General features: G+C 59.4%; 1 protein-coding gene and 1 long non-coding RNA gene across 3 annotated transcripts; both read right to left on the bottom strand.

Annotated features, from left to right (window-relative positions):
- Positions 1 to 5,617: 5,617 nt before the first annotated feature.
- On the bottom strand, positions 5,618 to 8,081 carry LOC134808323 (uncharacterized). The gene is made up of 2 exons (XR_010151055.1): positions 7,417 to 8,081; positions 5,618 to 6,967 (listed from the first exon to the last, which is right to left on the bottom strand). It is a non-coding gene; the product is annotated as an uncharacterized LOC134808323 (long non-coding RNA).
- Positions 8,082 to 9,735: 1,654 nt separating this feature from the next.
- TMEM121 (transmembrane protein 121) lies at positions 9,736 to 13,350 on the bottom strand. 2 transcript variants are annotated; one of them, XM_016926875.4, is made up of 2 exons: positions 13,280 to 13,350; positions 9,736 to 11,212 (listed from the first exon to the last, which is right to left on the bottom strand). In XM_016926875.4, exon 2 carries the CDS (start codon positions 11,097 to 11,099, stop codon positions 10,143 to 10,145), a length of 957 nt encoding a protein of 318 aa, XP_016782364.1. In that variant the 5' UTR covers positions 11,100 to 11,212; positions 13,280 to 13,350; the 3' UTR covers positions 9,736 to 10,142. The 2 variants fall into 2 exon arrangements, with proteins under 2 accessions (XP_016782364.1, XP_016782365.1); XM_016926876.4 differs by lacking the exon at positions 13,280 to 13,350 and adding an exon at positions 12,495 to 12,828.
- Between the last annotated feature and the right edge of the window lie 418 nt (positions 13,351 to 13,768).

Here is a 13,768-nt window from a genome sequence, read left to right as displayed (position 1 = left end):
CTCTGATTGTGGTGGGGTGGGGATCCTTGGGAAGAATTTCTCCCAGGAGTGACTCTCATTAACTCCTCCACAGAAAACACTCAGCTTCCACAGCTTCTCTCTTTTCTCTCTTTTCTGTCGGTCCCCCAGTGGCTGCCCTGACACATCTCCTACTTCAATGGTAGGGGCGGTTTATTTATTTATTTTTTGAAGGCCACTGGGAAGCGCCTGACCTAACCTATTAGGGTGGTCAGGACGTCTCCCCCACCTCCCCGCTTTTTCCCCCAAGACAAGATAAGCGGGGTCTGGCTTGAGAACGACCTTTCTTTCTTCATTCCTCGGCCTGCCCTTGGGGAGATGAGGGAGCCCTGTGTCCATTTTCGGATGTGAGTAGAAGTTAGTTTCGTTTTATTATTCCTGGCCATACTCGGGGTCCAGCAAGAATTTGTACCATTTAATGGGTTGGGAGTCTTGGCCAAGGCAGAATCACACCCTTGGAATAGAAATTTCCACCTCCCCAACCTTTCTCTCAGACAGCTTATCCTTTTTTAACCAACTTTTTGGCCAGGGAGGAATGTCCCTTTGTTCTTCTTCCCCCTGAGAAGCCATTCCTTTGTCTGCCAAACTCCCTGGGGTCCTGCCTGTTTCCTCCCAATGGAGGGGTTTTTTGGGGGTGGTTCCTGTCTGGGGGGCCCCTCCAGCCAGTACTCCAGGTCTCCCTGTCTCTCCCCTGCTGCCATTTTGATAGTATAATCTATTTTTAAATGGGGCTTTTCAATAGGGGAGAGGGAGTCATCTCTTCCTATATTTGGTGGGGTGGGTGTGAAGGAAGGGATGTGGGGGGGAATCTTCCTGCCGCCTCCCCCCCCCAGGTGTTTATTTTTGATAACAAATGTGTATTTTCAGTTCCCTCCCTCCCAGCCCCCCAATTTCCTGCAGGTAGGTACAAAGGACACTTTCAATGTCCCTGGAGTTGGGAGGGAGGAATGGGGGACATAAAGCCTGTCCTGTCTCTATTCTAGGCAGGAAGAGTGGGTTCAAAAGACTCCTGGGCTCCCCTGTCAGCCCTGGCCCAGCCCAGGCCTTGGGACCTGGGGGTTGGTGATTTGGGGGACGGTGCCGACTTTGACCACATAAGATCCCTTTTCCACAATCCTTTTACAACTTTTTTTTTTTTTTTTTTTGAGACAAAGTCTTGCTCTGTTGCAAGGCTGGAGTGGAGTGCAGTGGTGCAATCTTGGCTCACTCCACCTCCCAGGTTAAAGCGATTTTCGTGCCTCAGCCTCCCAAGTAGCTGGAATTACAAGCATGCACCACCATGCCCAGCTAGTTTTTGTATTTTTTGTAGAGATGGAGTTACACCATGTTGGCCAGGCTGGTCTCTAGCTCCTGGCCTCATGTGATCCGCCTGCCTCAGCCTCCCAAAGTGCTGGGATTACAGGCATGAGCCACCACGCCCAGCCTAACATTTCATAATTTTTAAAAAGTGCTTCCTCATAGTACAGTTTCTCATGTTAATAACAGACCCAAATATGTTTAGCTTTTCAATACCATATAAAAACAAGATGCCAGGCCAGGCACAGTTGCTCATACCTATAATCTGAGCACTTTGGGAGGCCAAGGCAGAAGGCTCACTTGAGCCCAGAAGTTTGAGACCAGCCTGGGCAACATAGCAAGATCCTGTCTCTACAAACAAATTAAAAGTTAGCTAGGTGTTGTGGCCCATGCCTGTAGTCTTAGCTACTGGGAGGCTAAGGCTAGAGGATCGTTTGAACCCAAGAGGTTGAGGTTGCAGTGAGCTGTGATCACACCACTGCACCCAGCATGGGTGACAAGTGAGACCTTGTCTCTAAAAGGTAAAATTTAAAATTTGTTTAACAAAAGAATAGAAACAGAATGTATAACTTCTAAATCAGAAGAAGAAAGATTAAGTGAGGAAAATAACTCCTAAAGAAATAAGAAAACGATTTAAAAGATACTCAGAAAAAGCAAGACAAATAGAAACACAAAATAAGGAGGTAGAAATAAGTAACGAGTAATGAAAATAAAAAGACATGGACTACATTCTCCAGTTAAAAGATGGATGCTCTTAATCCAGCTATGTGGTTTTTCAAGAGACACACACAAAACAAAATGACACAGAAGAGTTAGGAGGGAAAATGATGGGAAAAGATAAACCAGGCACACAGTAGCTCACAAAACACAAGTTTGTGGCATTTTACTGTCAGGCAAAATTGATGTTTTGGGGAAAAGCATTACTAGAGATGTTTTAAAGGGCATGAACTACTGATTATTGTAATAACATGTAGCACACGAAGCACTTACAATGGCCTGGGGGCTGCTCTCAACCCCTTAGTTAAATTAACTCCCCATTTTACAGGTGAAGGAAGCCAAGCACAGAACAGTTAGGAAGTATTTTCTGAATTTTCATGTAAGCTGTCTTTTCAATCATCTGCCTTATGATTTGTGCTTCCGAATTTTTATTTTATAACTTTTTCCCTGCTCTAACATCAATAAGTGATCCTCCTTTTTTTAGCATTAACTTTATAGTTTTGCAATTCACAGATCTATAATCTGGCTCAAGTCTACCCACATATGGGATAAGTGGTGGAGGCCCAGTTTCTATTATTCCCTGTATAGTGAGTCGATTTTGCCAACACCATTTATAAACGATCTTGTCTCATTGATTTGTGGTGTTTCCTTTTTATCTTATATTAAGAGTCTGTATGTGGTAGCAGTAAACATTGTTCATATTCACCAATAGCCAGTGGTTCTCTACTTCCAGGAGCACAGAGTTACTCCTCCCTCACCCCTTGGCCTTGTCATTCATTCTGGCCAATGATATTTGAGAAGCGATGTATGGAATTTCCAGGTCTAAGCATTCAATGGCCAGGATCCCTCTCCACTCCTAGCTTCCCTGCTATAACTGTGATGATAACCCTCTTAGTTCATAGTTTTCTATCCTTCTAATTTTTCAACTTGTGTCTTTTGTTTTAATTATAAAGTTGCTCTTGGAGTGCTCGTTTCTTTGTTTGTTCATTTGTTTGTTTCAGAGACAGGGTCTTGCTGTGTTGCCCAGGCTGGACTCAAATTCCTGGACTCAAGCAATCCTCCACCCCAGCCTCCTGAGCCTGAGTAGCAGGGGCTATAGGCAAGTGTCTGCCACTATGCCTAGCTTTGTCTTGTCTTAATTTTTTTTTAATTTCAATACAAGAATCTCTACTTTTTAACTGATTAGTTTAAGCCATTAATATTTATTGTGATTACAACTGTATTATGATTTAGTTCTATCATCAAAGTTATTTGGCTTCCGTCATCGTGAGTTTTCCTTCTCGGCCATTATGACCATCAAGGGCGACTCTGTTTTGTAAAATGTTGCAGCATTGCACTTTGTCCAGAGGATTTGCCAGCAGCAGGTGTGAGTGAGGAGGTGGCCCCTGGGGCTCTCTCACTGCTGGGCAGGATGCAGGTTTGGGTAACGCTTGGGAGGAAAACACTGAAAAGTCCAGTAAAGTTACCAAGGTGCAGCAACACAGGAGGGCTCCCCTTCACAGTAAAAGAGCCTCGACTGGGCATGCGGCACCCACAGGCAGGTCCCTCTTCCTGGCTCCCCGGCAGCTCAGGGCACTGGCATGTCTAAGTCTGGGCAGCAGAGTGTGGGCAGGTGCCTCGTGCCAGCTCCTGAGCCCCATCCCAAAGAGACCCCAAAAGCATGCCTCGTCAACCTCCTCCACCCTGGCTGTGCTGCCGCCGAGCCCTGATGGTGCAGCCTGACCTGTGAGAGTGAGACCCACACCCAGGACCCAGGGGCCACGAGTAGGAGGGATCTGTGTCCTGGCAGCCTGGACCACTGCCCAGACTCACCCAGGAGGGAAATGAATGTGTATGTTGACAAACACCACCATCATCCGAGCCTGGACTATGGCTTGAGTGTCCCCTCCAAAATTCATATGGAAATTTAATTGCCACTATGGCAATATTAAGAGGTGGGGAGCTGGGCGTGGTGGCTCACACCTGTAATCCCAGCACTTTGGGAGGCCAAGGCGGGCAGATCACTTGAGGTCAGGAGCTCAAGACCAGCCTGGCCAACATGGCAAAACCCTGTCTCTACTAAAAAAAATACAAAAAATTAGCCAGGTGATGGCAGGCGCCTGTAATCCCAGCTACTTGGGAGGCTGAGGCAGGAGAATTGCTTGAACCTGGGAGGCAGAGATTGCAGTGAGTCAAGATCGCGCCACTGCACTCCAGCCTGGCGACAGAGCAAGACTCCATCTCAGGCCGGGTGTGGTGGCTCATGTCTGTAATCCCAGCACTTTGGGAGGCCGAGGCGGGTGGATCACGAGGTCAGGAGATCGAGACCATCCTGGCTAACACGGTGAAACCCCATCTCTACTAAAAATACAAAAAAAAAAAATTAGCCGGGCGTGGTGGCGGGCACCTGTAGTCCCAGCTACTTGGGAGGCTGAGGCAGGAGAATGCGTGAACCTGGGAGGCGGAGCTTGCAGTGAGCCAAGATCGCGCCACTGCACTCCAGCCTGGGTGACAGAGTGAGACTCCGTCTCAAAAAAAAAAAAAGGTGGGGCCGTTAAGAGGTGATGAGGCCAGGCGGGTTCCACCCTCGTGGAGGGGTTAACGCCATTATCTTGGGGCGTGTTTACTATCTGTACTGTGGGTGGTTACGACAGCAAGCTGGGCCCTCTCTCTCTCACCCTTTCCTGCCCCTGCACCTTCCACGGTGAGCTGGTGCAGCACAAAGGCCCTCGCCAGAGCTGGCACCTCAATCTTGGACTTCCAGCCTCCAGAACTGTGAGAAATAAATGTCTTTTCTTTGTAAATTAGTTCCCAGCCTGTGGTATTATTATAGCCACACAAAATGGACAGCCTGTTGCATTGGGGATTATGTTTCCACATAAGTTTTGGAGGGGACGCAAATGTTCAAAGCACAGCGGTCACCATGGGTTTTCTTTCTCGGGGGACAGTGTGATGTTAACGCCCCTTCCTTGGCAGCTGCCCCAGCCCTCAGAGGACGGAGTCCATTCCACATCAGCCACGGAGTGAGGAGAGGCGGCACTGTCCCAGGGAAATCTGGGGCCTCGTGCCAATGCAGGGTGGCGGGGGTGGGCATGGGCCGGGGGCTGCCGTGTGTCTGGCAACACTCCTGCCCACCTCCCCCTCTGTCTTGACCTCCCTCTGGCACCCAGGCCCTTTCCTCCTCCTGTCCCCGTCTGCCTCCCTCTGGTGTTCCCCCCACCTGCCCACTGCCTTTTCTACCCTCTCCTCACCCACCTCTTGACCCTCTGCATGCTTGGTCCTCACGCGCAGTGCAGCCCTAGCCCTGCTGCTGGTCAAGCCCCAAGGACAGAGGCCCTCCCTGACATCCTCTGATTGGGGGGTGTTTTTTCCCTTCATCTTTCCCTGGTTAAATGGCAGTTACCTTGTTTTTGCAACAAATGAAGCCACCCGTGTTTCAGCCAGGGTGGGAATGTGGCTTTGCAGCCTCTGCCACCGTTCTGCACTGGCAGTGACTCTGATGGCTTTTCCCTCTGGGGTTGCCACTTAGTGCATCTCCGTTATTTTACTGCATAAAACGAATCCAATAATGTTTGGCTTTCTTATTGCTTAAGATAAGTGAATTCAATTTCGCTAAATTGAGTTTTTATTATTATGAGGCTGTTTTCCCACAGAAAATGTGAGTGTGTTCTGAAAGGAAGATGAAAGGTCGGCAGTTCGAGTATATTTTATCTTTCTGGGTGACTGATCTTCTTGTGTCTGTGATTAGACTCCGACGTCTCTTCCCACAAGCACGTGGAGGCAGGTCTGACGCAGCTCCCAGCCCTACCGTTCTAGGGGGATGAAGGGGGACACGGTCCCGCTCTCTGCAGTAAAGGAGAGTGGCTGGGGCTTTGGCCAGGGCAGCCCTGGGTAAGCCGAGCTGCAGAACTTCCCAAGGGCTCAGGAGCTGCCAGGCTGTGCTGCTGGAATCACCTAGGAAGAGAATTGTTGACACGTGCTTGGTGAGACAGAGCTGGAGGCTGGGTTGCTGCTGTGCGGGTTAAACTGGACGTTGCTCCGTGTGGGGGGTTAAATATGTGCTGGCGTTGTGTAGAAAGAAATTGATCACCATGATGGCTCTTATAGGATCAAAGGCAATTTGCAAGCTCACAGCTTTTGCAGAATGTGAACCTGGGCCAAGTTGCAGAGTATTTTTGATGTCACACTGCGGCCTCCTGGGTAATGGCAGAGGGAGGGTGGGCTCCTGCCAGCTGTGTGTGCTGCATCGCCAGGCACTCCCGTCGCCCCCACGGGATTGTAGGCAAGAGGAGCCACAGCTGAAGCTCATGCTGAGAAACAGGGCCCTTTGTCTCAGACCCACGAGTCTCGTGTCTTCTGGGGCATCCATGATACCACGGGCTCACCTGTGGGCAGGCAGCCAGTCATGACACCCATGTCCCCTGCCAGCGGAACTGTACACATTGTCCTGGAACAAGCTCTGGACCACAGGACCTGAGCAGACACATTCTGGGGGCTTCTGAGAAGGGTTTTCCTCCCAAGGAGAGGGAGGCACCCAAGGAGGAGCCGTCCCTCCTTCCCTCACGCGGATGACATTTTGAGACAATGTGATGCTCGCTGCTGTTGGGGCTCCATCACCAACCCCCCCAGATGGTGAAGAAAGATGGGCTGAGCCTGGGTCCTCCATGGCCAGGTGACCCTGGAAGGGCTCACCTCAAACTTCCACAGAGTGATCTGACAGTGTCTTCACAGCTACAATCTGCCATGTCCTTCACAATTAGAAAAGAGCTCACTCTCATTCATCTAGGGGAGCCGACTGGGCTGGGGCTTTCTTGACGCAGCTTCAGCAGCACCTGAATTCCTGGTGGCGGTGGAGCTATGGTGGGGCATGCACGCTGCATGGATTCCTGGTGGCTGCAGGGCAGAGAGGTCTCTGCTGGTGTAGAGGCAGACTAGGCCACGAGAGGGAGCAGAGTGCCTGCAGACAGCCCCTTTCTCAGGACAGGACCTCCACTGCCCAATTTCTCTCCCCCACACACACGCCTCCCTTCCCAGCCAAACCACACTGGTGCACCCAGCTGCATCTCCGTCCACACCCTGCTCAGCATCCCAGCCCCGCCTCTTCCCTCTGAGCTGCCCACTTCTCCCCCGGGCCCTTCCTGCTCCCTTTGCTGGTGAGCTGCCCACCACGGCCTTCTCAGGCGCTGACACCCCCAGCTCTCTGCCTCCAGGCTGCTGCACCTGCGGGCCTCTCTCTAGGCCAGCTCCCAAGTCCACCCCAAGCCCATCTGAGGAGGCCTCCCTGCTCCTCCCAGGCCCTAACTCCCCAAAGTGTGGCTGTCCCCAGACATCTCTGCCTGGGTTGGGCACCAGGCCCCAGCACAGGGCCAGCGGGTAGTGGACACGCATCAGGACTCACGTACTCACCAGGAATCAGTGAGGGGACAAGGGAGCTGGCTGGCTTCTCCGTCGAATCTGGCCATTGCAGGACACCTCAGGAAACTCGCGAAGGGCAGGCTGGAGTGCGGCCCGGTCCCCGTCCTGTTCCCAGGGGAGATCACAGAGGCCAGAAACCTCAGGCCGTGAGCCTGACAAAGGCCCCCTGCTTCCCAGCCCTGCCACAGTCGGAGCCACAGCTGCGCCTCGTCGTGGAAACCGGGTGCCAGGTGTGGGCCCGGGCAGGGTGGGGCTTGATGTCTGCTCCAATGCCCTCAGAGTCAGTTGCAGAGGCGATGGGCCATTGAACCAAGTCATAGCGGGTAGAGCCAGGATCCCTGGCCCCACTGGTGAGCGGGGGGACAGCCAGGACTTGGACCTCCACTGCCAGGGATGTGGTGGCAGAGGTAGAGGGCACTGGCCTGTGCCAAGGAGCATGGAGACCAGGGACCACCCCTGAACAGGCCAGGAGGAGTGGGGTGTGTGCAGGGTAAGGTTGCCTGGGGAGGTCTTCGAGCCCCAGGGCCTTCACTGCCCCGAGAGTAGCTAAACTAGGGGAGTAGCTAAACCAGCCTCTGACTAGGGGGTGTGGGCTTTCAGCTTTCACAGGCCAAGCTGGGCCCAACGCCTCCCAGACTGCAGCCAGCAGGGAAGAGACCATGGGCTTTCAGGAAGGGTCAGAGCAGGATGTCAGGAGCCCAGAGCCCCTCAGCTCCATTCACCCATGGCCACGCTGCCTGTCTGTTCCCATGGGATTTGCTGCAGGTGCCAGAGCCAAGATGATTGTGGGCTCGTCTTCACCCAGGAGACCCTTAAGGCAGGATGGGGCCGGCACTGGCTTCAGCCAGGGGAGGAAACAGGCTCCAGCCCAGACAGGCAGAATGAAGCTCGCCCCTCACCCACTGCCCCCCACTCCAGACCACACCCTCCCAAGAAGGCCCAGGTCCTCCCACTGGCCCACGCAACTCCCACAGCCCCTCTTCTCTCTCCATGCCAGGCCTGGGGCCTTTCCACCGCTGCTCATCACCGCCCCTCCCCGGCCCCCCAGCCCCCTTGATCCTGCAGACCTTCCACTTCCCAACACGATCATTAGTGGTCTGGGCACAGCCCCAGAGCAGGGCGCCTCTGACCTCCTACCCAGGCCAGCGCCCCGTGCCCACCCACGGCGCTCGGCGCTTGGAGGGGCTGCTGGGGATATGGTCGGAGGCCGGGGCCAAGGCACGGTTTTAGAGGTGGGCAGAGCGCCGGCCACGTCTGACCTGGACAGGGAGGTAGTCCCCCTGCCCGGGACCCTGAGGACAGTGGTCCCGAGGCCAGCTGCCTGGAAGGCAGGCGACTTTCAAAGGCCAGACCCCAGGTGGCCTGGAGCTGGGGTATGAGGACTGTGTGGGGTCGGGGTGCGGCTGGGGCTGCCACCAGCCACGCCCTTAACTGCTGCAGTTGTTGGGAAATGCACTTGGGGAGGACCCCACTTGAGCAGCCAGCTCCACTCCCCTGGATGGTTTTAGCCCTGGCTGGCTAAACCTTGCCACCTTTGGGCCGTGGAAATGCGGGAAGCGAAGGCCCAGGCAGTGAACTGTGCCACGTGAGATGTGTGTGACCATCACCCGCTCATGGAGCAGGCATCCTCAAACAATCCTTTTAGCAGCCTCATAAAGGGCCCCTCCCCAGATGCTACGGACCTTCCCAGGCCGGGTGGATACCCAGGGCCACATCACAGGTGCAGGGTCCCAGGTGGAAGGCAGGTGAGAGACCCCTTGCAGATGGGCTTCAGGGCGGGTGCTGCCTGGGCCAGGGGCTGCCAGCTCCCGTGCTGGGGCAAGGCCAGGATGGTAAGGTGGGGCCAGGCTCCGTGCTGCTCCTGGGGCTGCGACCTGGGGCTGCCACATCAACTTGGGAACACCCTGATTCCATCTGGCTGTGGCTGTCCTGGGCTGGAGGAGCCCACAGGGAAGGTGGGTTCCACGGTGGGGGAGAAGGAAACCAGGGATGTGGGAGACACTGTCATGCCTGAGGTTGAGGGGAGCAGGGGCCAGGACACCCACGGTGCTGGGGGAAGATGGGGGTCAAGGTATCCCAGGAAGAGAATTGGGAACACCGAAGCTGGAGTGGAGGAGCTGTCCCTGGGACAGAGCGGCAGTGGCCCCCAGGAGCTCCTGAGAGCCCCGGAGGAAGTGGAGCGGCCCAGCCTCACCAGCATCCGGCACTTGGACGCCACCATCTCCCCCGCCCTCCACACACCCCTCCTGGCTCCCGGCCTCCCAGCCTGGCTGGTAAACACAGGGACACAGGAACAGGCAAAGCGGTGCGGCCTTGGATACAAAACTGTAAACACGAGTCTTTAAAATGACAGAGGCCTCCTTGGCCCCAAATCTGAGCCAGAGGCCCCCACCGAAGGAGCAGATCTCCGCCCACACTGCCCTCCCTTCCAACCCGGGCGGCCCAGCAGGCAGGGGCCGGACCACCTCTGCTCTGCTCCGGCCAAGGCCTCCCAAACAGACCCACGCGCTGGGGCGGGCTGGTGGAGCGGGGGCTGAGGATCCGCGGTCCGAGAGATTCCTGAGATGAAGAAGCGGCCGCGGGACCCCAGGCACGGGCACTCGAGGCACCTGTCCCTAGGGGAGCCCGCCCCCACCCCATCCCATGCAAACCGCGCGCCCCAAGCCAACCCGGTGTCTCTGCGCCCCAGGGGCGTGTCGGGGGCCGCGCGGGCCCTGTCACGTGTCCAGGGGGTCACGCGTGGGCGAGGACATGTGGGGGCGCCCAGGCGGGCCGTGCAGCGGCGGCGGCGGCGGCACCGAGTTGCGCTGCGGGGGTGGCGGCTGCAGCTCCAGTGCTAGCGCAGGCGGCGGGAAGTCGCGCACCTGGCGGCGGTACTCCAGGAAGGTGCAGGCCTTGGTGGCGAGCGCCACCACGTTTTTGCCGACGAAGATGGCCGAGACACGGCTGTCCCGGAACAGCGCCATGTTGGCGGCGCGCGCCAGCACGGCCACCACATTGACGGTGGCGAGGCTGAGCACCGGGTACAACATCATCTTCTGCGGCGCTATGTGCTCGCCCTGCATGCTGACCTCGCTGAGCGCCACGCACGGCAGCACCAGCAGCAGCATGTAGCAGTAGAAGAAGGTGAGGCCCTCGGCCCACAGCGGCAGCCCGGAGCGCGGCGGCTCCCACAGGCTGGCCTGCATGTCCAGCAGGTCCAGCAGGTCCAGCGCCACCCAAAACAGGCGGCCGCGCAGGTCCTCGCGCTTGCGGAAGGTGCGCACGTACTCCATGCGGTCCAGCGCCACGAGCAGCAGGAACAGGCCGGGCACACACACAGACAGCAGCAGCGTCAGCGCCTTGCGCGCCACGGGGTCCGCCGCGCCGCGCCGCGCCGCCTTGTAGTTCTGGAAGATGAAGTAGAGCTTGATCTCCAGCACGAAGATGTAAAGGAACCACAGGATCATGGCGTAGCCGCGCTTGGCCGTGCGCACCTCGGCGCCCACCCACACGGCCACGTAGCGCAGCACCAGCAGGAAGCACACGTCGCCCACCAGCACGATGATGCACACGCCGATCTTGCGCGGGCCCTGGTTCTGCTCCACCAGGTACGCGTCCATGACGGCCATGCTGCCCATGATCACCAGCGTCGTCAGGCACACGTGGCGCCGGTCCGGGGGCGGCAGCACCATGGTCGGCCGCCGGGCCCCGGCCTGGGCGCGCGCGGCCCCCACGCCTGGCGGGACGAGGCCCTGCGGCGCTCAGCCAGCGGGCATGGCGCGGCACGGCCCGGCGAGCTCGAAACCTGGGGAGACCGGAGGAGACAAGATCAGGGTGCGGGCTGGAGCGGCCTCCCCCAACACCCCCCGCCCCCCCCACCCCGCGTGCTTCCCACCAGGCGCGGTCTCCGCGCCGGGGCCCCGAGGCATCGCGCACGCCTGCGCCCATGCGCGAACCGGCGGCCGCGAACCACAGCGAGGCCTCCAGAGGGCGCTGCTGCCTCGCCAGAGCACCCGGGCCTCGTTCCCGCCGCCAGGAAGGAAACGGAACGGACGCGTTTTCTGCCCGCCGAGCTCGTTCCCGGAGCCCGGGGGGGTTTGTCACTGCTGGGCCCGCGCCGCCCTCCCTCCTGGCTCCGGCGGCCCGGACCCCACGCCCGCGCTGCTGGCCCCAGGCCGTTTCCGCGGAGTTCCGGGAATACCCTCTCCCCGCCGCCGCACTGGGCAGGGAGGCGGGCCTGCCCCTCCGCTCTTGGAGTACCCAAGGAGGCCCCGGCCCTCCCAGGCTTTCTGATCCCGGACCGAAAGTCACCCAGGTCCCGATGCATCCGTCCCACAAGCCTCTCCGAGCCTCCCCGCCCCTGCCTGGCAGCCCCCACGCCCCTCCTCCCTGCGCGGGCAGGCTCGGTCTCCCCTCCTGTCCACCATCCTGGGCGCGTGGCCACTGCCTGCCCTGCTCCCCATGGCTCCGCATTGCCTTGGCGAGGTGTTGTCCCCCACCCTCTGCCCCGGCACAGCCACCCTGCTTTGCTCCTATGCGCCAGGGCGATGCCTGTGGCTGCCCTCGAATCTCGGGAAGCCCGTCCACCAAGGCCCGTCGGGCTTCCACAGGCCCCTGCACCTCTGTCACACACCTGGCACTGGTCCTCACGGCCGTGCTGTCGGAGTCCCTGCACCTGGGCCTGTGCACACCTGGGTGACAATGGAGGCCCGCACACCCGCACCCACCCCAAAGTCACTGACAGGCTTACTCCCAGCCAGCCCCTCACCCCTCCACAGCCCCAGGCCTGGGGCTCCGTTTACTGCCGTGTCTAGACAAAGGCATAAAATTTAATGTCCCCGTGACAGTCGGGCGCTCGGACTGCCCTGGTGACACCGCAGGCCCCACCGATCCGGGAAAGCGTTGAACTCTGCACTCCCACCCCTGCCCCCACCCAGCACCCGCCGCCCAGGATCCCCACAGCCACACACAGGACACCCCCACCCCTCGGAGCTCTGACAGGTCGCGAGGAGGGTGCCTTGAGGGTCCTCAGCCCATGCCCCTGCCTCCAAGCTTCCCCGCGCTCTGGGTCCCACCGGGACACTCACCCGGTTTTCACGTCCACTGGATCTACACGTCTGACCCAGGAAGCCCTCTCTGGGCCCATTCCAGGCCCACCTGGGCCTCCCCTAGCTGCAGCCGCAGCCTGAGAATTTCCTCCCTCTCCGCGCGTGGCGGGGCCAAATAAATAGCGGGGGAGCCACGGCGCGGCTCACCCTTTCCGGCCGTGCCTCCAGCCCCTCCGCCCCACTACGCTGTCGCTCGATCCTCAGTCACTTGGCAGATGCGGGCCGAGGGGCTCTGCGCCGGCGAAGGGACGGACTCCAGCCCCTAGCGGAGCCCCTACCCCGGCAAGCCAGAGCCCGGCCCGGCCACCTCTCCGTAGGGACCTGGCCCCAGGCCCACCTGTCCTGGGTCTCCTGGGCCCCGGCCGAGGCCCCTCCTCCCCCCACGCCCCGCGGCTCAGACCTGGCACAGACTCTGGGGCCTCCAGGCCCTTCACTGCCCGGGCCCCGCAAGGACCCTCGCCCCATAACCACCCCTCGGAGCCCCCGGGAGGAGGGGCGGGAGGGGGCTGCTGCGCTCCCGCCGCGGGCCGGTGCAGAGCTTGGGCCGCTCCCAGCAGGCTGCGTCTCTGCTTGTCCCCCCGAGGCTTCCCCACGCAGGGCCGGGTCCCCGTCACCCCGCCGGCCCCAGGCCTCACCCCTGCCGCATCGGCCCCCGCCCCACCCCACAGTCTCCACGGCCCAGAGATGCAGGGTCGCCCAGGCCCGCTGCCCCCTCCGCGGACGCAGCCGCGCACCCAGCCAGTCCCGCCCGCGCCCGCGCCTACCCCGCCGCCCGCAGATGCTGCGCCGCTCCCGGGCCCGCCCGCCCAGCCTCTGCCGCCACTGCCGGGGCCGCGCCGGCTCCTCCCGCCGCGCCCCTCCCCCGCCCGCGCGGCACCGCCCCCGACCCAGAGGCCCCGCCCCGCGCCCCTCGGCCCGCGAGCCCCGCCGGACCTGGGGACCTGGGAGCGCGGGGGTCCCGGTGCCCCGCCCCCTCCGCAGCGCCGGTTGCCACGGCAACAGCACCGCGCGGCGGCGCGCAGGACTGGTGGCTCTGGGGAGCGGGGCGCCCTCGTGCACCCCCAGGCCCGGAGTCCCGTCTCCACCCTCCTCACCCACCGCCCAGAATCCCAGGGTTCCGCCCAGTGCCCCCCGCGCCCTGAAACTCCGCTGCCGCCCCCTAGAGCGACCCCACTCAGCCGGACAGGCGCCCACCAGCCCAGGAGCTGGCAGGGATGTAGGCGCGGGGCTGGCCTGGCCGCCGGGGCCCTCCG

Source organism: Pan troglodytes, chromosome 15 (genome assembly GCF_028858775.2).
Source record: "Pan troglodytes isolate AG18354 chromosome 15, NHGRI_mPanTro3-v2.0_pri, whole genome shotgun sequence".
NCBI classification, from domain to species: Eukaryota; Metazoa; Chordata; class Mammalia; order Primates; family Hominidae; genus Pan; species Pan troglodytes.
Note: the sequence above shows the minus strand (reverse complement) of the source record. Positions and strands in the feature narration are given on the sequence as shown.